The 22,381-nt window shown below is 40.9% G+C and overlaps 1 protein-coding gene across 2 annotated transcripts in view; it reads right to left on the bottom strand.

Annotated features, from left to right (window-relative positions):
- TDRD3 (tudor domain containing 3) overlaps positions 1–22,381 on the bottom strand; it is a 227,101-nt gene that overhangs the window by 47,031 nt on the left and 157,689 nt on the right. For both annotated transcript variants that reach the window (XM_038767674.1, XM_038767681.1), the window contains one exon: positions 12,626–12,751. In XM_038767674.1, coding sequence (XP_038623602.1) covers positions 12,626–12,751 — 126 coding nt within the window. The remainder of the gene's footprint in view (positions 1–12,625; positions 12,752–22,381) is intronic.

The following is a 22,381-nucleotide window of genomic DNA, read 5'->3' as shown; positions in this document are numbered from 1 at the left end:
TAGTATTTCCTAAAACATTCACCTACGATTTCTTCTTGAGTTGGCTAGTTAATAATCCCCAAGTTGATAATTTGGGGATAAAAGTCAGGGAGGTCTAACACAATATCAACTTCTTTAATAGCTCTAAGCTCTGATTGGCTTCAATCAATTAGCTTTCTAAAAGAAATCCTAAGAGGTCCCCACTTCCCATCAAAGTCCTACTGAGAGCTCACCTCCTCCAGGCCTTCCCAGACTGAGCCCCCTTTTCCCTCTCCCCCTCCCCTTCTCTTCCCCATAGCACTTGTATATATTTGTACAGATTTATTACTCTATTTTACTTGTACCTATTTTCTACTCTATTTATTGTGTTAATGATGTGCACATAGCTATAATTCTATTTATTTTACATGTTTTGTTTTGTTGTCTCCCCCTTCTAGACTGTGAGCCCGCTATTGGGTAGGGACCGTCTCTATATGTTGCCAACTTGTACTTCCCAAGCACTTAGTACAGTGCTCTGTCCACAGTAAGTGCTCAATAAATACTATTGAATGAATGAGGAGCACTTCACTAGATATGACAGCAGAAGAGTCTGATCTTAGAGGAAGCAGCAAGGTCTAGTGGAAAGAGAAGGGGTCTGGGAGAGACCTACTCTCCAATCGTAGCTGGCATCAATTAATAAATGGTATTTATTTAGCACTTACTGTATGCATAGCACTGCTCTAAGCACTTGGAAGAGCACAACACAATAATGTTCCCTGCCCACAATGAGCTTACAGTCAACAGTCTTCAATAAAAGGGATTCTGCAAAATAACACACCACCAACATGGATAACTAGAACTGCCAGCTTTCATGAAGCTTTAGTATCAAATAATGAGCATCTGACGACTAAAAAGTAATGCCCCAAATAACACTAAACTAGTAGTAGATCAGTAAGTATAAGTCTACGGAAAAAGCTGAAATGTGGAAACTGCCTGAGCACATTTCACCATGGGAGGGTGATGATACAATCACATCATAAGTTTTTGGCTTTTCTGATTTGATAAATTTCAAGTCATCTGTTTTAGAAAGGCACAATATTAAACATGTCTATAAGTAGATGATGGAACAAAAATGGAAATGCAACTTGTTCAGAAAGTAATAAGTAAAAAAGTGAAGAAGCAATGTGGCCTTGTGGAAAAAGCACAGACCCGGGAGTTTGAGGACCAGAGGTATAATCCTGGCTCCTCCACTTGCCCGCTGTGGGACCTTCTAAATACCTCAGTTTCCTCATCTGTAAGATGGGGATTCGATACCTTAGACTGTTTGCACAGTGTGGAACATGGAATATGTCCAGGCTGATTATCTTGTATCTATCCGGCTTCAAAGCTATCACCTTGCCCCCTTCTACCTCACCTCCCTTCTCTCCTTCTACAGCCCAGCCTGCACACTCCGCTCCTCTGCCGCTAACCTCCTCACTGTGCCTCGTTCTCGCCTGTCCCACCATCAACCCTTGGCCCACATCCTACCCCTAGCCTGGAATGCCCTCCCTCCACACATCCGCCAAACTAGCTCTCTTCCTCCCTTCAAAGCCCTACTGAGAGCTCACCTCCTCCAGGAGGCCTTCCCAGACTGAGCCCCCTTTTCCCTTGCTCCTCCTCCCCTCCCCACTGCCCCCACTCCCTCTGCCTGCATGAACACTCAGAACTGCATGAAATATTCCAGGTGGTGGCGTACATGGTTTAATAGAGTTGCAAAACAATGCATGTTTGTTTCACTTTCTAGGTCCTTCCTGATGATTCCCAGCACTATTTAAAAGACAATACTTAGATTCCATACTATTCAGATGATGTTTTAAAGTGCTGATGTACAATGGTGACTATTCTCTCCATTTGATAGATGGACAATGTGGTACTTCAAGAGATGTTAAGATCCTTGGAAACACCAATGATAAAGTGATAGAACCCTGATCTCCTGCTTATCCAACTCTCCAGATACTCAGCCATGCAGACTCGGCTATACAACTCCTCCTAACAAGCTAGAAAATCATGATGTGATTTTTAAAAAGTACTCACTGTTGCCGTATTTCCTTTCCCTCCTTGATGGAGCTCACCCAATGACATGCTGCTAAGGTAGTTCTTTCAGGCCAAGGTGTCGAGCTCTTGCCAGTAGTTCCCTCCCTTTAATGGAGCTGGAAGCACTATAACACCAGAATATTTCTCTCAAGGAGACAGCTCAACTTCACTCTCTTCCTAGAGGAGTGATGGTGAAACTCATTACACATGATGCTGGAACCATTGGCATGCATCCAGTGAAGTCCAGGGGCTCTGGCATTAGTAGAAAGGACGGCCAATATGTTCTAATGGATAGCACATATCAATAGAGGTGGGGGATATATGCCCTAACAGGTGGCACATACCAATAGAGGTGCAGATAGACTAATAGGAAATGAAAGGGAACATCAAAGAGGAAAGAAGAAAAAAAGGATAAATATATGGGTTGGAAAGGAGGGAGGCATACTTGTGGACAAAGTAACATGAAAAGCCAAAATGGGATGAGGGTTGGGACAGGGAATACATAAAATTGAAAGGACGAATAACACACAGGTGGCCAATTCAGGTCTGCATTCAAAGTCCATTCGTAGACCTTTAACCTCACCAAGGTTCACCATCACTTCCCGCAGGTGAGAAAATGTGCACTGAGGGAGCTCCATCTGAAAGGGAATAAGGTTTCCAACACAGTGAGCAGAATCTGTCTGTACATTTCTAGATTCCAGGGGAAACTCAGAGATGACACCAAAAATAAAGGGAAGATAAATGAGGCTTAAGAAAGAAGTTTCATAAGATGAATAAGGTGTGGGAAAACAATACATGCAAAAAATATGCCAGGAATTTTCTGAACCACGAAGAGTTACAATTAAATAAAAGGGAAATGAAAACTAATGGCTTATTTTGTTTTTCTACTAATTGCATAAAGGGAGAGGAAGGATGGTATGTTTAATGCTAATGGTAGTAATGTTTACTAGGGCTTAACCAATCAGTCAGTCATCAATCAAATTAATTGAGAGCTTACTGTGCACAGGGCACCGCATTAAGCACTTGAGACCGTACAATATAACAGAATTGGCAGACATGTTCTATGCCCACAGTGAGTTTACAATCTAGAGGGGGAGACAGGCATTGACATAAATAAATGAATTATGGATATGTACATAAGGGCTGTGGGACTGTGGGAGGGGTGAATAAAGGGTGTGAATCTGAGTGCAAGGGTAATGCAAAAGAGAGTGGGAGAAGAGGTAATGAGGGCCTAGTTGGGGAAGGCCTTTTGGAGGAGATATGCTTTCAATAAGGCTTTGAAGGTGGGGAGAGTGAGTGACACTCTGTAGAATATGAAGTGGGAGGGTGTTCCAGGACAGAGACAGGAAGAGGGTGAGAGGTCAGCGGCAAGACAGACAAGATTGAGGTAAAGTAAGTAGGAAAGCAGTAGAGGAGCAAAGTGTTCTGGTTGGATTATATTAGAAAAGAAGTGAGGTACGGTAGGAGGTGGAAAGGTGAATTGAGTGCTTTTAAAGCCGATGGTAAGGAGTTTCTGTTTGATGCAGAGATCGATGGGCAGCCATTTGAGGTTCTTAAGAAGTGGGAAAACTTAGACTGAACACCTTTTGTAGAAAAATGACCCTGGCAGTAGAGTGAAGTAATAGACTGGAGTGGGGAAAGACAGGAGCCAGGGAGGTCAGCAAGGAGGCTGATGCAGATTAACTTTTTCTGTACTTATCATATTCCATCTGAAAGTACATGGAGTTACAAATTTTTTAAGTTATACATTTCTGCTACTTTTCCCATTCAAAATCTTTACTGGAGAGAAACAGAAAGATTAGTTTCTGTCCAGAAAGGACCAGAAATACTAAGAACACCGAAACACCTAGGAGTCTAAGACCTGGAAAATAGATAAGTTTATGCTTTCGCTGACATTTTCCAGAGTGAAAACATGCTTTTTACAAGACGCAATATCCTGTAAAAAAAAAACTTGGTGAGAATGTGTGATATTACAAAAAGTGAGCCTTTAACTTGATGCTTAATGGATTTTGACATTTATTCAATTAATGGTATTTATCAAGTGCTTACACTGCACTGAGCACTTGGGAGAGTGCAATACAAAAAGTGAGGAAGGGAGTTTCAGGCCAAAGGGAGGACATGGGCACGAGGTTGCAGCAAGACAGATAAGATCAGTATGTAGAGGCCTTAGTGGAGTGAAGTATGTGGGTCGGGTTGTAGCAGGAAATCAGTAAGGTTAGGTAAGAGAGGAGGGCTGAGTGAGTGTCTTTAAGATGATGGTAAGGAGTTTCTGTTGGGGAGTTGGAAGAACAGCCACTGGAGGTTCTTGAGGTGGATGGAACCATTTTTTAGAAAAAATAATTAATGGATATTGAGGATCTTTTTATATACGACAGGTTTGAATTTTAAAAAATATAAATTTACAAAGAATAATGTCCTAACATCTTTTGGCAGCCTAAAAAATTAAGAGTTATGCTGCCAACCTTAAAGAAAATACAATACATAACTCAATGTTTCAGAATCTAGGCTGTGGACATATTTGGGCGAAGCTCATTTGAAAATAATCCTGCGGCCACAGTTCTTTGAATAATGCAGATCACAATTCCATTTTCAAATGAATTTGGAATTTGCAGTTAGTTCTCTGAGTTTATAGAGGTAAGACCTTTTAGTCAGATCACTAAATGCTTGCATGGGCAAGTCAAATCCCAACTCTAGGCTAAGACTAATGGGACATCAGCACCCTTTACCTCACTGCCATTCTGGATGGACTCTTGGGCTTTTCATGATGCTCCCTATAAAGTGGAGTATTGGCAAAGCTGCAAAACCTTCCAAAATGGCATGTGTCAATCAGGCAGATGTGATTATATCACAGTTCCTGGGAACATATCTACCAACTCTGATACACTGCATTCTCCTAAGCTCTTACCACAGTGCTCCACACACAGTAAGTGCTCAAAAAAATACAATGGATTGACCGATTGATTGGAGAAGGTCCTGAAATGACTTTGGGGTAAGTGGCTTTGGTGTCATCTTTTTTTTTTAAGGTATTTACTAAGCACTTACTATGTGCCAGGCACTGTACTAAGCGCTAGGGTAGACCCAAGATAATTGGGCTGGACACAGACCCTGCCCCACATAAGGCTCACCGTCTTAATCCCCATTTTACAGATGAGGTAACTGCAGCACAGAGAAGTTAAGCGACTTGCCCAAGGTTACACACTAGTCCTTCTAATCCCGGCTCTGTACTTGTCTGCTGTCAGAATGGCACTCTCAAACATGCTGGTTTGGTATCAACTGCAAACTGGAGTCAAAAATGGATTTTTTTTCCATATGCCCAGTTATTGTACGCGCCCTAAAGTGTTGGTCACAGAAAGTTTTTTAGGTGATTCATCACAGACAATGTTGTGCTATGAAAGTGCTTAGGAATAACTTGTAGGGAGTTTTGGGAGTATTAATGAAGGCACACGAATATTACACACCCATATACTGTGCTCTTTATAAGTGGCTATCTTTGAATAAGGCATGGTACTTTTCTTACCAAGTAGTTAAGCACCCAAATACTTTTTTGCTGAACAGTGCAAAAGGAAGTTTTGTTTCATTCTTTTTCAAGGCCAGTAAAAGGAAGGCTGAGTAGATTTGGTGTCTGTCTCCCCTACTAGACTGCAAATGTCTAAGGGGACGAATTCGTGCTTACCAACTCTAGTGTATCGCGCTCTTCCAGGATTTAGTAGAATACTCTGCTCACACTAAGCACTCAATAAAGACTGCTGACTAATTCATAGAGGATGGTTGCCTACATATTTACCATGTAAAGTATGACTTTTCTTCACTAGCAAGATATATAGCTTTGATTGCAAGATCGAGTAGATTATTTTAAATGATGTTTCCAAAGAACCAAATTTTCAGAAGTGAAGTCCCACATCTATATAAAGAGGGCTGTCGAGATGCCTACTATCCTACCTGTCTCAGCATTACCAGCAGGTACAGAAATTCTGTTGTGCAATAGATCACATCTTTAGAGAGTTTTTACATTCAAGTTTTGAATGAGTTATAAATACTATTTTAATGAGATACCTAAATTTATTTCAAGGTTCCTATCTCAGAATTTTGCCTGATGAAAAAAACTCATACTTGAAAAACTCATCAATAGCCTAAAAATGGTATCAAAATGAAAAATCACACCTATCTTTTGCTACAAAACTGTTACACTTATGCCACAGTCTCTATTTTGACCCCATTTTTGAAATAATAAAAATACTTTCCAGATCACAATCTAAAAACAGTCAGAATAGAAAATTTAACAAGTTTTGTTTTTCGCAACATTTGCTATAAATAAAAGGTCTTACATTCTAAAACCCACCTCACTTTCTGGGCAAACTGCTCATGTAGAGTGAGTAAAGATGAGGGGATGGCACAGGAAATCTGAGTCCATTTCCTCCGAGATTTATTTTAGAGCAGTCCTCTGGGGTTATTTACCAAACATGACCATCTCATCTCCCTGTGAATAGACTCCAGGTGTAAGTCCATCTTACCACATGGATAAGGGGTCTTTAGGGGAGTGAGGTTAGGCTTGAGTTTCCTTTTTGACTCTGGAATGGGTTGACTTTGGCCACCTAAACACACACAGTAAGCAGAATCCTTACACAGAAAGCAGCATGACACAGTGGAAAGAGCACGGGCCCGGGAGTGAGAGGACTTGGGGTCTAATCGCAGGTTGGCCAATTGTTTGGGCAAGTCACTTAACTTCTCTGTGCCTAATTACCTCATCTGTAAAATGAGGATAAAATCCCCCTCCCTCCAATTTAGACACAAGCCCATGCAGGACAGGGACTGTGTCTGACCTGATAAACATGTATCTACCTCAGCACCTAGAACAGTGCTTGACACATAGTAAACACTTAACAAATACCATTAACAAAAAGTACCCTTACAGATGATGAGACAAAATGTGCTCAACGTTTTTTTGCCCGAATATCCATTTACAGTCGCTTATGGTTTAGCACAGTGAAGCAAATCAGTGAAATTCTTTTTAAGGAAATGGTTCCTCCAAAACTCTGGAAAATCAGTAAGAGACAGTGCATTAACACTGAATTTCCAGCTACGATCAGGTACATCCAACAAATGTTTTATGGAGGAGGTACACAAGTTGCACATTGGAGTTTGTAATTACAATAATATAGAAAAAGAAAATTGGGTAGTATTTCTTATACGAAATTCCCAGACTAGATAAATCATGTAGGCAATGAGATACCATTAAGATTTTGTAATATTGATACAGTAATTTAAGATTAAATTGTTCTTTTGTTGCAATTCATGCAGAGATCTGAGAAAGGTAAAGTATCAGAAGAAACAAATAAGCCCACATTCTTTACTGAAAGGTTTCTGAGGCTCCTTGGTTTCCACTAACACATATGTAAATGGACTAAAGACACTGAAGCAATCTGTTTAGGCTAATTTAAAGATGACTTTCAAAAGCTACATTAAAATCTAAAACTGATTTTATTTTACCTCACGGGATGGAATAGGCATATAGCCTTTTATGGTTTAGTTTTAAACCATTTTAGAGTTAAACTTTTAGGTTTAGTTTTAGTAAAAGGAAGGAAGGAGATCAAAAACATACTAAGTCTCTGCCAACTTTCCTGAAATTCTGACTCTTGCCAAACAGAACTTATAATTTTACAACACTCTAGATAAATGTTCTTCCCATTTACTGTCTTTCACATCAGACAATCTTCTGAAAGACAAAAAAAAGCCTTTAAATGTGGATGCATTAATAAGTCGTGCATGCAAATTACAAGCTCCATTTAAAACTTTGCTATTTAGTCTACCAGTAAAGAGGGGTCTGGACTCTCTTTAGCCCTGAGAGCCACTAGAAGGGTCAAGCAATAAGTATGGATGCCTCTGACAAGCCCAATTAATAGTTAGGAAAGAAAAGAGGTAATTGAGAGAGGGATGAGGTTAAAGGACAGCAGAATGAAGGAGTGCAAAACAGAAAGCTGAAGAGTTTGGGAAAATGGTAGTGCTCCTGGATAGTATTTCAAGTGCCATTCAGAGGCATCGATAACTTTGGATGTCTGATGAGCTTGGATATGATAGTAACAGGAAACGAGGACTACAAAATGAAAATGTAACATCATTTTGTCTTCATCTCGACCACTGAGAGGGGCAGGCAGGGCATATATGGCCTTAGAACTTCCCATTTCCTTCTGCTCAATTCTGGGTTCAAAGTGATTACTAGCATTAGCTTACTTTAACCCTGAACACAAATTCTGACCATAAAAGTGACAGACTATTTGATGAGGATTTCTTAGGGTATATTAGGGTAATTACTCTGTAGAATCTGGGACATGGACACCATCTGGAAAATAGTTTCAAGAGTACTTTTTTCCCCAGGAACACAATAGCTCTTATAAACAACAACAGCCACCTGAACATTTAGAGGATTGTGTGAAGCACAGAATGGTGATTTCATATTCCACATTGCCTTTGGCATCTTTTAACTCATTTCCCACATAAACTGTGTATTTAAAAGGAACTGATTTGGAGAGTGCCTGTGGGAAGGCCAAGTTTTCAAGGATTTTTTATTGCCTTTGATATTTTCTCTTACCATGTCTAGGAATAGAATATCATAGCCTGGTTCTGTATACACTTTTAAAAATATATGTGTTTTATTAGCATAGGGAAAGCTAACTGCTTCCTCTTCTAATGGGGGAAGCACCTTCAGTGACAACCGTAATCACTAGGAAACTAAAATAGTTAGATCATCCATCAGCCAATGACAACAGACTCCTATCCACCTGCCATGCACATTTATTGGATGTAGTAAAACACATAATGGGGGAAAAATAAAAATGGAATATAACCAGGCAAACCAAGGAATCTCAGAGAACTCACTAAATGCTAGCCTGGCAATGTATCTGACCTGAAAAAAACTAAGATTAGTCACCTGGAACACCATTATTGAGGTGGCATAGAGTTAAAGTAAAATGAAAGAAGAGGTTTTTTTTTTAGAATGGTGAAATAATCAAACAAATGCCTGGCCTAAAATATAAATTCACAAGCACAATATTCCTGTCGTTTGAGAAAAAAATTAACACTTAAAGTTTAAAGTAGTATCTTAATTTTATTTTAATTTTCCACATAACAGGCTATTAATTTAGTCAGAAAGTCTCTTAATATTTCATTGTTTTCAATTGGAGTTATCTTACATCTTTAAGAGACAAGACAAGCAAGTTAAAAAGGCTTTTGGTTTCAAAGTTCTCTTCTCTCCCCCAATAAAATACAAAAAAAAACTTCATTTAGTGGATTAGTGCTACATTTAGGAAACCAAAAGAATACATTTTTTTAAAACCCTGTGCAAGACACCGAAAACCTCCAAATAATAACAGTATAATTTTATGATAAGACAGTGACAGCTAAAAATCAGAAATACAAAAATATTTCTTTGTGTGAATGGATATTTGTATTAACACCACTAACACTCTCCCTAAACCAAAGAGGTTCATGCACAGAATGTAGAAAAGCAAGTCTTTTACTCTGAATCTTTAATTTTGGTAAAGAGGACTCACAAGGAAGGTGCAGACAAACCCCAGAACCAAAGCATAAGGAGGTGAATGGAATTCTACACATTTCACAGTTCAAAAGTGCTGAAAGTTCACACTGCAACAGTTTCTTCGTGATTTTGTGTGCATATTCACCGATGCATATTTAAAGAAAGAAAAACTCAAGCAAATGGTATGGGCGTGTTGGCAAGGAAGCTCTTTCATTAAAAGCAACTTATATTCTTATTTGCTTTGAAAAGGAATTTCATCTTGAATAACAATATGTGAAATCCAAAAAACATTTTGCTAGAATACAAATGTGCATAAAGCATAAGAGTCCAAGTTTAAGTGACAGCCCTTTGAGTATCTGTACAGAAGAGTCAGCAGTTGAAGACTCTTTAAATAATGCACTTGCTCAATATTTTCTGCTGCTCTTCACAAATCTGTACACATCTTACAAAAGATTCTTGGAGGACTTCAAGATAAGAGCACAATATTCCAAAAGCGAATACAGAATTCAATGTCAGAAATCATGCCTAGGAAAGTAAACAGTACAGAAGTTGGCTGGGGTCCTGAATAGAATCAATATTCTTAGGCTCTGGCAAGTTCATTATCAAGTCTAAAGTCACGAAGCTTATCAATGGTGAATACCATTATTGAAGCAATATTACCACTATAGTTCAAAATGCTGAAGTCATTTATTATATGGAAAAATCTACGGAGAGCACAGATTAATCTTTCTGTTGTTGAACTACAAATAAAAATAAGAAGGTCAAAGAACAGAGGAAAAAAATCTGATTTAATTCATTTAAGCAAGCAATTAGTAAAAGTAAATCTCGACCAAAATTGTCGAAAAAAAAAAAAGGCAGTGAACTAGGAGGCCTTTACTGTGCAGCAATATATGAATGCCCAGTTTTTCCGGTGTCTAAAATTATCCTTTGGTAGTTAATTAGCTACTTTATAAGGTTCCTTCACACCACTTCAGCATTGTTTAGTGAAGCATTTTCAGTGTGCAGAAACAGGAACGATTCACTAAATTGGAGCTCAGCCGATCTAAGTGAGAAGCTGTTATTCTCAAAGTGATTTAATGCAGTTCAGGGAGTGACTTGGGCACTGGAAAAACTGGTGCTCAGTACCTAACAATCTTCCTTCATAGAGAAGCAGTGTGGCTCAGTGGAAAGAGCATGGGCTTTGGAGTCAGAAGTTAAGGGTTCAAATTCCGGCTCCGCTAAGTCTGCTGTGTGACCTTGGGCATGTCACTTACCTTCTCTGAGCCTCAGTTACCTCATCTGTAAAATGGGGATTAAGACCGTGAGCCCCTCGTGGGACAACCTGATCACCTTGTAACCTCCCCAGCGCTTAGAACAGTGCTTTGCACATAGCAGGCGCTTAACAAATGCCATCATTATTATTACTGTGTAATGAAAGACAATTTTGTTTAAATAGGTTAATTAATTTCTCCAGTAAAACCCAGAGCAGATGAAAACTACAAAGCTTCAGGTGAAAAGGAATGAGGAAGAGAGAACATACTAGAACACAGAGAAATATGTATATTTTCACGTGTTTTCTCAGAGAAATGGCAAAGTTTCATAAATCACAACTGATACTGTGATATATTTCAAAAGCTTGGAAGAAACCTATCACTGTAACCAAGACGAAGATGGTAGAAGTGTATCAGTTTACAAGTCAGGGCTGGAGTAAATCTGTGAGACAGGGTGGAGGGAAATGGGTTACTGGAGTTTTCTAAGGATTGTTGCCCAAACAAATCAAAAGTGTAGGCTTGGGGGGAAAAGGGAGAAAGGTAAGTGGCTGAAAAATGCAAACTCTTCCCTCCCCCAACAGTCCCACACAAAAACAAATAAAACTCCAACAATCGCTCATGAGAAAACAATGGAAAAGTGTGAAAAAAGTGTTTTTCTGAGATGTACCTTATTCTCATATGTTGTAATGTCTAAAATAAAAGTAATAAACAAGTGCTAACAGCTCTCATGAATGCAACTAGAGTTCTCCACACTCAGAAAGGGAAACAATAAGCCAATTCTGAACAACTTATATATGATTGTGTAAATGGCTGGTCGTAATGGAGTAAAACCAAACTTTATCTCAATACACCTTGTTTTTACCTAAATGTAGCTAAGGATGTTTAGATACGTATGTAAAAGTGGGCACATGATAATAATAATAATGATAATAATGGTATTTGTTAAGCACTTACTATGTGTCAAGCACTGTTCTAAGCGCTGGGGTAGATACAAGGTCATCAGGTTGTCCCTTGCGGGGCTCACAGTCTACATCCCCACTTTACAGAGGAGGTAACTGAGGCACAGAGAAATGAAGTGACTTGCCCAAGGTCACACAGCAGACAAGTGGTGGAGCCGGGTTCAGAACCCACGACCTTCTGACTCCCAAGCCCGGGCTCTTTCCACTAAGCCCCGCTGCTTCTGCCTTTATAAAACTGGACTCCCCTGGTCCAAGAAATTTGGATTCTTCTAAGACAACTTCCCAAATCATACAGGTCGGTTCTGTCATAATGGATAAAATCATTACTAAACAAATGTGGCACTATTAGCACCTATACATTCACAAATAATAAAAGCAGTTAGAACTTTATCGGCATATTTGAAAATCATGTTTTCTCATTTTTACAGGTTGCTAAAATAAAATACAATACACATGCATAATCAGAAATTTCAATTAGACAGATGCTAGGGATAATTCAATTAAGCTTAAAATAACAACCTGGAATAGAACAAAATGTATGCATAGAAGTAATTTTTCATACACAAATTGTATTTTGGTTGACATGTAAATAAAGGGGACCTATTTTCAAAACAATTTAATTTTATTAACATAAAAATAATTCCACAGTATTAATATTTTTTTTACTATTTTTCAATGTACTTGCTTCATTAATTATCTAAATTGGAAGGAATAATCAGTATTAGGCAAATGTAAGGTACTCTTCCATGTAGTGCTTCGGCATTGTACTTTTGTATGGCTATGACTAATCTTTAACAGCTATGTGTGTTCTTCAAAGTAGCTTATGTCTTTGTACAGAATTTGTGATCACGTACCCATGCCTCCGCTTGAATGGGCCTGATGTTACTTAGTAGCACCTCTTCATAGTTTCCATAATCACAGAATTTAACAACCGCAGTCATACCAGAAGAATGAAGGGCTTCGATTTCTGCCCGGTAAAACTAAGGAGAGAGAAAAAAAGAAAAAACTTAAGGAATGTTGCTCCTCTGTTTTTCAACAAAATGTCCTCTACAGGGGATATTTCAATGGACATCAAATGGTCAGAACTGTGAATATGCACTTGTACATGCAACATAGATACGAGCACCCAATTAACATGGGCAACACACATGGAGAAGGCGCTTCCATCTCTGAAAGATTTGGAACCAAGTACAATCTTGAGGAATGTTATGTTAAAAGACATAAACTTCTTCACTATCCATTCCATAGCCACCGTCAATGCTCCAGTTTAGTTTCTGAGAAAATCCAAGTAACTTTTGGCAAGTAGGTTTGATAACTTCTGAGAACCAAAGGGTAAGGAGGAAGAAAGAGAAATAGCACTGAATTCCATGCAGCTGGAACCAGGTGTGTGGAGTCTGGAAAAATCAAAGCTCTACAACATCTAACATAGTAGAAACTTATAGTATCTCAGTTTTTGAATGTCCGTGTTGGGAGATGAGATGGAACAGTCTAAGGGGAAGTGCTCATTTAGCAAGCAAATAGGGAGTTGGAAGTAATACCTTAAAAATACATTCCTATTAAACATGGAGAGAAAGGGGATGAAATATAAATATCCTTGTCATATTTATTGTGATCAAATTTCCTGAGCTAGGGATAGCAGAAACAGTCTGAAAGAGATCAAAATAGGCCAAGTGCCCCATTCCCTCCACTCCACCCCCCTTCTAAACTGGAAATAAGCAAGGAAGCAGAAAAACATAAGAAATGCCAAACTGGGTCAGGTCAATAATAGATTCATTATAGTGTTCTGTATATGGAAAAGCAATTTTGGGAGTAGTAATATAATGCCTTCTGGTCTGTTGTCCAAAGAGTATTATGTTTTGGGATCTGCAACTCTTCCCTCCCATAACTGACCATGGAGCCATTTAACTTGAATTGAGCTTTCTTTCATCTCTAACTTTTCCTAATAAAATACCTAATGTTCCCAATGAAAGAACACAATACACTTTAAATTTGCCACAGAAATCCAATTTTTATATCAGGTAACATATCCAGTTTCCAGGAGTCAGCTATCAATTCATAAAAGATTGAAGGAAGTAAAAATCAATAGTCAAGCAGGGGCATTTACTGAGAGACTACTGGGTGCAAGGCCCTGTCCTACGTTCTTGGGAGAGTAAAACAGAGGCAAGGAATCCTCTGTTCCAAGAATAACAAGGATTTTTCAATCTATAGCTCTAGTAACAGTCTAGCCAGGAGCTTACAGTTTTGCCATCTCAAATCTTACAATTTTTCTTTTCTCAAGAAAAGAAGGGTAGAGGAGGAGGAGAAAGGTAAAGAAAGAGAGGAAATCAGAAAAGAGCAAGAAAGGAAGGGAAAGGGAAAAAAGGGAAAGAGAGGAGAGGGGAAGGAAGACCCCTTACATAAGTGACAGATAAATGGTTGCACCAAAAGGTCCCACTATCATCCAGGCAGTGGAGTGATGGAACTATGGGAGCCCAGTGAATAGAAGCAGCATGTCTCTGGGCTTTGTGCTTCCGCTGTTTCTCATAAAAAGTCTGTCTGTGAAGTCCACACAGGACAGCTGTGGTGAGAATTCCGGGAAGTTAGCAAGGACGGCCACTGGAAAGTGTCTACCAACTCCGTAATATTGTACTCTCCCAAGCGCTTTCTTATACTGTACTCTCCCAAGTGCTTAATATGGTGCTCTGCAATAGATTGACTGATTGCATTTGCCTAGATGACTACAGGTACATTTAGTCTTCCATGAATTAAGGAAAACTAGCATTATAAAATGCACACAATCAGTTCTTCTGATGTCATATTGTATTATATCTAGATAAATGTGTGCTGTCGGAAGATAGGTGCTCTATCCCAAGCACTAAGTGAAAACCAGGGCTCGCTGGCAAAACTGTATGCGTGTGTTGGTCTGGCTGGGTCCATGCATCTAAGTTGGTATCTCTGTGAGTGTACTCGGTGAACCTGTGTGAGTTTATTTACATTAACATCTGCTGGGCCCATCTGGACCTGTTGGTCTTCCCTATGCGTTTTCCAATCACTGCATTTTCTCTTTCCCCACCTATGTCTGGACCTTTAGGCCCCACCCTCTATCCAGCAACTGGCTTCAGAAAATCTAGTCATGGCAGTGAAAAGGGTGGCTTAATAATGTGAATTAAACTGAATTCTTTAACTATTCCATGAGCAGTTTCAATAGTTCAATGTATTGGAGTAAGGTTTTCTTGCCGCTGTTCAAATGATTGCTAGACTTGCTTCCAGGCCAGAGAGTCTTTCCAATAAATTACTGGCAAATGAATGAGGAAAAAAGAAACCTGAGAATAAGCTTTTTTTATGAGTTCTATTCTACGTGCCGAAGTTTGTGAAAGTTGATATCAACAGCCCCAGAATCTTTATCAAAGGGGAATTACAAAAACTATGGCAGTATATCAGTGGAAAATACTCTAAAAGAAAACCCTTAAATGTTTTCTCTGCTCAATTTATTATGTAGCCTATGAATTTTACATGAGGTTATAGTGACATCTTCACTGTCAAAGTAAAAAATGTTCCTTTTGCATTACTTTCAGTTTGAGTAACATCTGAACACTATGGCAGAAATGAAGAACACATTGACCAAAAAAGGAAACAAAAGATGCAGCATATACATATACAGAAACACACTGAACAAAGCCCAGAGGACTCCTGTTTCACATAACCCTCATTATCCTTCCACCAAAATGAAAATTAAGAGAACCCAGACTGGAAAGTGGGGAGGAGTGTTGGGGAAACAAGATCTCAAGAACAAATTCTAGGAAGGCTAGATAAGGAATGGGGCTAAACTGTTTTCTAGGATGAGGGGGCTATATATTTCCTAATACATTTGCAATTACTGAATTGCATTTAATTTCAGGAACATTACTTAAAATATGACTCTCTAGAGCCCAAAATTCATTCATTATGAATTTACAGACGTTAGAAGAGAAGAAGACGTGGTTCTTTATCAGAAACACAACCTCTGAAGAGAGAAGGGAATGGGCATTTCATACACCTGAATCTGATTAAGACCATATTTTAAAGGCTGAAGCTGAAGGCAGAATTTGGTTGTGGGAAATTGCAATGAGAAATAGGTCAGAAATGAGAGTTTTCTGGGCTAAAAAGTATATATACATAAGACATGGGAAGGTAATACTGACCTTAAAACATAATTCCTAATTACCCTCAACTTAAATTCAGCATGGTAGCTGGCGGCAACTTTAAGGCATAAATAACCTCATACCTAGCCTGGGCAACTTATATACCAGTCAGTAAGCTGAAGCCATAACCAGCATGAATTAGTTGCAGCAATGCACCAAGAACTATTGCTTTATTTTTACAGCCTCCAGATTGCTGTTTGGTCCTATAGTACCCTCCCACAACCACCAATGCACTTGTTTCCAAGCCAAATGGACAATGGCCTCAGTAGGCAAGTTTTAAGAGGCTGCATGGATGTGCTCAACCTTGTCCTTTGTCCTCCAGGCTCTCCTTTGTAGGCCAGAACACTATGGCTCACGGAGGTTGAGTTGTGAACTCCTGCCAGCCTTTTCTTTCACTGCTCTCAGGAAAGAGGAGGGCAAGACAGTGCACTGAAGAGGAGGGAGAGATAGATGTTCAGTACCTTAGTTTCTGAAGCAAATCACAGGGACTGTGATTACCGTAAGGTTTTATAAAATATGAATCAAGTTTAGGATTTGGCAATACTTCTACTTCTCATGCCGCATAATTACCCTAGACATCCACATTAAAATTAAGGAAAGCACCAGTAGTATAACACTAATAAATTTAATTAGTGGTTAGGCCCTAGGCAAACCTTGGACCTGCTCCCTTGAAATATATGACTTCAAGTAAAATGATGCTAGCAAATCTAATCACCCCATTACTCTTACTGGGAGAGTTCAGTCCAGGGATATTTTATTCACCGGATAAAAGACTGTAAAAACACATAACAAGGAGACACACTAAATAAGTGTTAAATAATTCTAGATCAGCAGTTTCCCATAACCGTAATGGCTTTGAAGACTGAAGTCAGATAATATAGCAAAAAAATCAAACAATACCAAACAAACAGTTTTCCTGCTACTGTTAGACATGCCACAAACAGTCGTGGGATGTTTTTGACTCACAATGAAGGGTGACAGAATCACAAGGAATAGAATGTTTCGGCAATACTTCCACTTACTAACAATATAAACAAAAATGGCTGCCATATATATATATGTATATGAAAAAAGTGGGAGGCCTTACTTGACTTTTGTTATAGGTGGCAACAACTAAGCAATGTTATAACAGAGGTATATTTCCCAATAAATTAATACCATAATATTCAAACAATGTTAAGAATGTTAATAAAGATAGCATGAAATGTTAGGCAACTGGTATATCTGTGTGAATGCCCAAAAATATATATTTGAAGATTACTGCAAATTCAGATCTAGAGTAAACACTAAAAAGTTATAAATTTATGAATTAATTCAAACCAAGATTCTTATACATAACAATAATTATCATCAAGGGATTGAGGACTTTCCAGCAAGATTACAAAGCTACTCTTAAGATGCCTATTACCCAAAGACAGGCAGAAGAGCCCACATGCTTGTATCATTGAAATCTATTCATCTTTTAAAAGTGGCTGATGTAAAATTCTCCAGTATCACCAAGACTGTTCAAAACAAAAAGCCAATCTTTCATAGTATATTCCTTTCAAAGAGGCCTTGATTATAAAAGTCTTTATGCAAGGTTAAGTTATGGCCCTTTAAAGACAAATCATGTAAAGTGAGCTCCTAAGTATTACCATGATTCAAAGACTGGTGAGATTGATTTCTAAAAGTACCACCAATTCTAAATAACGCATCTGGAAGTAGCTTTCACGAGCTGTGATAAATACTTCCCTGCTTATAAAACTATTAATATAATTAACAAGATACAATGACTCAGAATCAGAAATACATGGAGTAATAAACACAGAACAAAGTAGAATGGAAGGCTCACTGATGTCCAAAAAAAGTGCCATAAATGACATATATTAAATTAAATTGTCAAGTATTCTTTGCAGAGAAGTCGATGGAAGTACAGTTATATTACTTGGGGCATAAAAAACTATACTGTATAAATCTATCAAGCATAAGCTTTAGGGAATCCCCTTGCCATCTTCCATGGATTGAAAGGGAACAGACACCTAACCTACTTATTTCCTATGTCTCATTTCTATTTAGTGAAGTGCAATGACATTTGCATTTATATAGATATTTTAGCCAGGGATTTTTAAAAATTAAGTTATGCAAATGACATAGTAACCTTGTGAGATACTGTGCCTTTATTTTACAAATGCAATCCAAGGAGAACCAGAAGAGTCAACCCCCAACCTCCCTTACTTGGACTGGTTCAGAGTTCCTATTGGGCAGAAATAGTCTTCCCTCTGACCCATTTGTCCCACAACCCTTGTCCTGTCTTGGGAGAGGGGAATGTTCCCTGCGTGGATACATTCCATTTTTTCACAAATCCCCATCCCAGTTCTCCTTTCTCATCGCCACCCCTCTTCCCATTCTCCCCACTCTAGGCCCCCGCCAACTCATCCCAATCCAAACCCTCCCCACCCCTCGCACCCTTCCCCTTCCCTCCACAGCTGCTGCCAAGTGTGGCCTCTGGAACCCTCGCTCCATTATAGGTAAGCTCCCTTTCATCCTGGACCTATTCCTTTCCAGCTCTCTACTCCTCCTCGCCCTAACTGAAACATGGCTGTCTCCGGATTACACGGTCTCTTCTGCTACTCTCTCCAGTGGAGGCCTCTTCTTCTCCCACTCCCCCAGACTCACTGGAAAAGGAGGAGGTGTCGGTTTCCTTCTCACCCCGCAATGTCACTTTCACACTATCCCTCCTCCCCCTTCCCTTTCCTTCCCCTCCTTTGAAGCCCACATTATTCGCCTCTATCACCCCCTCCAGATTCTTGTAGCCGTCATCTACCGCCTCACCCCGACCCCACCTCCAACTTCTTTAACTATTTTGACCTCTTCCTCACCTTCCTCCTCTGCTTTTCCGTGACCACTCTGATCCTCAGAGACTTCAACATCCACATGGATATCCCTGATGACTCCTCTGCCGCCCGCCTTCTATCTCTACTTGACGCTGCCAACCTCTTGCTCCACCCCACCTCGCCCACTCACCAACTTGGTCACATCCTCGACCTCATCATCTCCTACCGCTGCACTATCTCCACCCTCACCAACTCTGAAATCCCTCTCTCTGATCATAACCTTCTCACCTGCCTCCTCACTCACACTCCTCTACCCTGTAAATCTATATTACTACCTCACAGAGACCACTGCTCTCTCGACCTCATCCATCTTTCTGAGTGCCTCACACCCCACCTCACCTCCCTTTCCTCTCTACCCAGTCTTGATGATCAGATTACTGCTCTCAACTCTACCCTCTCTACTCAGCTCGACTTCCTCGCTCCCCTTTCCCTTTGCTGCTCTCATACCACTAACCCACAGCCCTGGATCACTGCCACTGTCTGCCTCCATCGCTCTTATGATCGAGCTGCTGAACACTGCTGGCGAAAGTCTAAGCACCATGCCAACCTTGTTCACTTCAAGTTTATCCTTTAGTGCCTTAACTCTGCCCTCTCCTCTGCCAGACAAAACTATTTCTTCTCCCTTATTGACACCCATGCCCATCATCCCCGTCAGCTCTTCCGTACATTTAACTCCCTTCTCAGGCCCCCTGTTCCTCCCACTCCTCCTTCCCTCACCCCCAACAATCTGGCCTCCTACTTCATTAATAAAATTAAATCTATCAGGTCCGACCTCCCCAAAGTCACTCCTTCCCCTTCTCCAACCCCCCGGCTCTCAACCCTCTCCACTACTCTCCCATCCTTCCCAGCAGTATCCTCAGATGAGATCTCCTCCCTCCTCTCAAGTGCTACTCCGGCCACCTGTGCTTCTGACCCCATTCCCTCTCATCTTATGAAATCTCTCACTCCGTCCCTCCTCTCCACCTTAACTTCCATCTTCAATGGCTCACTCTCCACTGGTTCCTTCCCCTCTGCCTTCAAACATGCCCACATCTCTCCCATCCTAAAAAGAACCCCTCTTGACCCCACCTCCCCTTCTAGTTATCACCCTATCTCCCTCCTACCATTCCTTTCCAAACTCCTTGAACACATCGTCTACATACGCTTCCTCGAATTCCTCAATGCCAACTCTCTCCTCGACCCCCTCCAATCTGGCTTCAGTCCCCTACATTCCACCAAAACTGCCCTCTCAAAGGTCACCAATGACCTCCTGCTTACCAAATCCAACAGCTCCTACTCTGTCCTAATCCTCCTCGACCTCTCAGGTGCCTTCGACACTGTGGACCACCCCTTCTCCTCAACACGCTATCCAACCTTGGCTTCACAGACTCTGTCCTCTCCTGGTTCTCCTCTTATCTCTCCGGCCGTTCATTCTCAGTCTCCTTTGCGGGCTCTTTCTCCCCCTCCCATCCCCTTACTGTAGGGGTTCCTCAAGGGTCAGTTCTTGGTCACCTTCCATTCTCTATCTACACTCACTCCCTTGGTGAACTCATTCGCTCCCATGGCTTCAACTATCATCTCTATGCTGATGACACCAAATCTACATCTCTGCCCCTGCTCTCTCTCCCTCCCTTCAGGCTCGTGTCTCCTCCTGCCTTCAAGACATCTCCATCTGGATGTCTGCCAGCCATCTAAAACTCAATATGTCCAAGACTGAACTCCTTATCTTCCCTCCCAAACCCTGTTCTCTCCCTGACTTTCCCGTCACTGTTGACCGCACTACCATCCTTCCCGTCTCACAAGCCCGCAACCTTGGTTTCATCCTCGACTCTGCTCTCTCATTCACCCCTCACATCCAATCCGTCACCAAAACCTGCTGGTCTCACCTCTGCAACATCGCCAAGATCCGCCCTTTCCTCTCCATCCAAACCGCTACCCTGCTGGTTCAATCTCTCATCCTATCCCGACTGGATTACTGCATCAGCCTCCTCTCTGATCTCCCATCCTCCTGTCTCTCCCCACTTCAATCTATACTTCACGCTGCTGCCCAGATCATCTTTGTGCAGAAACGCTCTCGGAATGTTACTCCCCTCCTCAAAAATCTCCAGTGGCTACCAATCAAACTACGCGTCAGGCAAAAACTCCTCACTCTTGGCTTCAAGGCTGTCCATCACCTCGCCCCCTCCTACCTTACCTCCCTTCTTTCCTTCTACAGCCCACCCCGCGCCCTCCACTCCTCTGCCGCTAACCTCCTCACTGTGCTTCGTTCTTGCCTGTCCTGCCGTCGACCGCCAGCCCACGTCCTCCCCCTGCCCTGGAATGCCCTCCCTCCGCACATCCGCCAAGCTAGCTCTCTTCCTCCCTTCAAAGCCCTACTGAGAGCTCACCTCCTCCAGCAGGCCTTCCCAGACTGAGTCCCCTCCTTCCTCTTCCCCTCCTCCCCCTCCCCATTCCCCCCACCTTACCTCCTTCCCCTTCCCATAGCACCTGTATATATGTATATATGTTTGTACATATTTATTACTCTATTTTACTTGTACATATTTATTCTATTTATTTTATTTTGTTAATATGTTTTGTTGTCTGTCTCCCCCTTCTAGACTGTGAGCCCGCTGTTGGGTAGGGACCGTCTCTATATGTTGCCAACTTGTACTTCCCAAGCACTTAGTACAGTGCTCTGCACACAGTAAGCGCTCAATAAATACGATTGAATGAATGAATGAATGAAGAGTGCAAAAATGGGCTTTGAAATCAGGCAATTTCTTGTTCCAATCCATTAGTAGTATTTCATCATCATCATCATCAATCGTATTTATTGAGCGCTTACTGTGTGCAGAGCACTGTACTAAGCGCTTGGGAAGTACAAATTGGCAACATATAGAGACAGTCCCTACCCAACAGTGGGCTCACAGTCTATTAAGCACTGACTCTGTGCACAGCACTCAGCTAAGCACATGGAAAACTACAATAGTCGACATTTTCCTCATGGAGCTTACATATCGTGGGTTAGACAGACAAAATAAACTACAGGAAAGAAGGATAAATAGTGTAAAGATATGTGCTTAATCAATCAATCAATCGTATTTATTGAGCGCTTACTATGTGCAGAGCACTGTACTAAGCGCTTGGGAAGTACAAATTGGCATCACATAGAGACAGTCCCTACCCAACAGTGGGCTCACAGTCTAAAAGGGGGAGACAGAGAACAGAACCAAACATACCAACAAAATAAAATAAGTAGGATAGAAATGTACAAGTAAAATAAATAAATAAATAAATAAATAGAGTAATAAATATGTACAACCATATATACATATATACAGGTGCTGTGGGGAAGGGAAGGAGGTAAGACAGGGGGATGGAGAGGGCGACGAGGGGAGAGGAAAGAAGGGGCTCAGTCTGGGAAGGCCTCCTGGAGGAGGTGAGCTCTCAGCAGGGCCTTGAAGGGAGGAAGAGAGCTAGCTTGGCGGATGGGCAGAGGGAGGGCATTCCAGGCCCGGGGGATGACGTGGGCCGGGGGGTTGATGGCGGGACAGGCGAGAGCGAGGTACAGTGAGGAGATTAGTGGTGGAGGAGCGGAGGGTGCGGGCTGGGCAGT

The sequence above is a fragment of the Tachyglossus aculeatus genome, chromosome 2 (genome assembly GCF_015852505.1).
Source record: "Tachyglossus aculeatus isolate mTacAcu1 chromosome 2, mTacAcu1.pri, whole genome shotgun sequence".
Taxonomy (NCBI): Eukaryota; Metazoa; Chordata; class Mammalia; order Monotremata; family Tachyglossidae; genus Tachyglossus; species Tachyglossus aculeatus.
The sequence above is the reverse complement of the archived record's forward strand: the minus strand, read 5'-3'. Positions and strand labels throughout refer to the sequence as shown.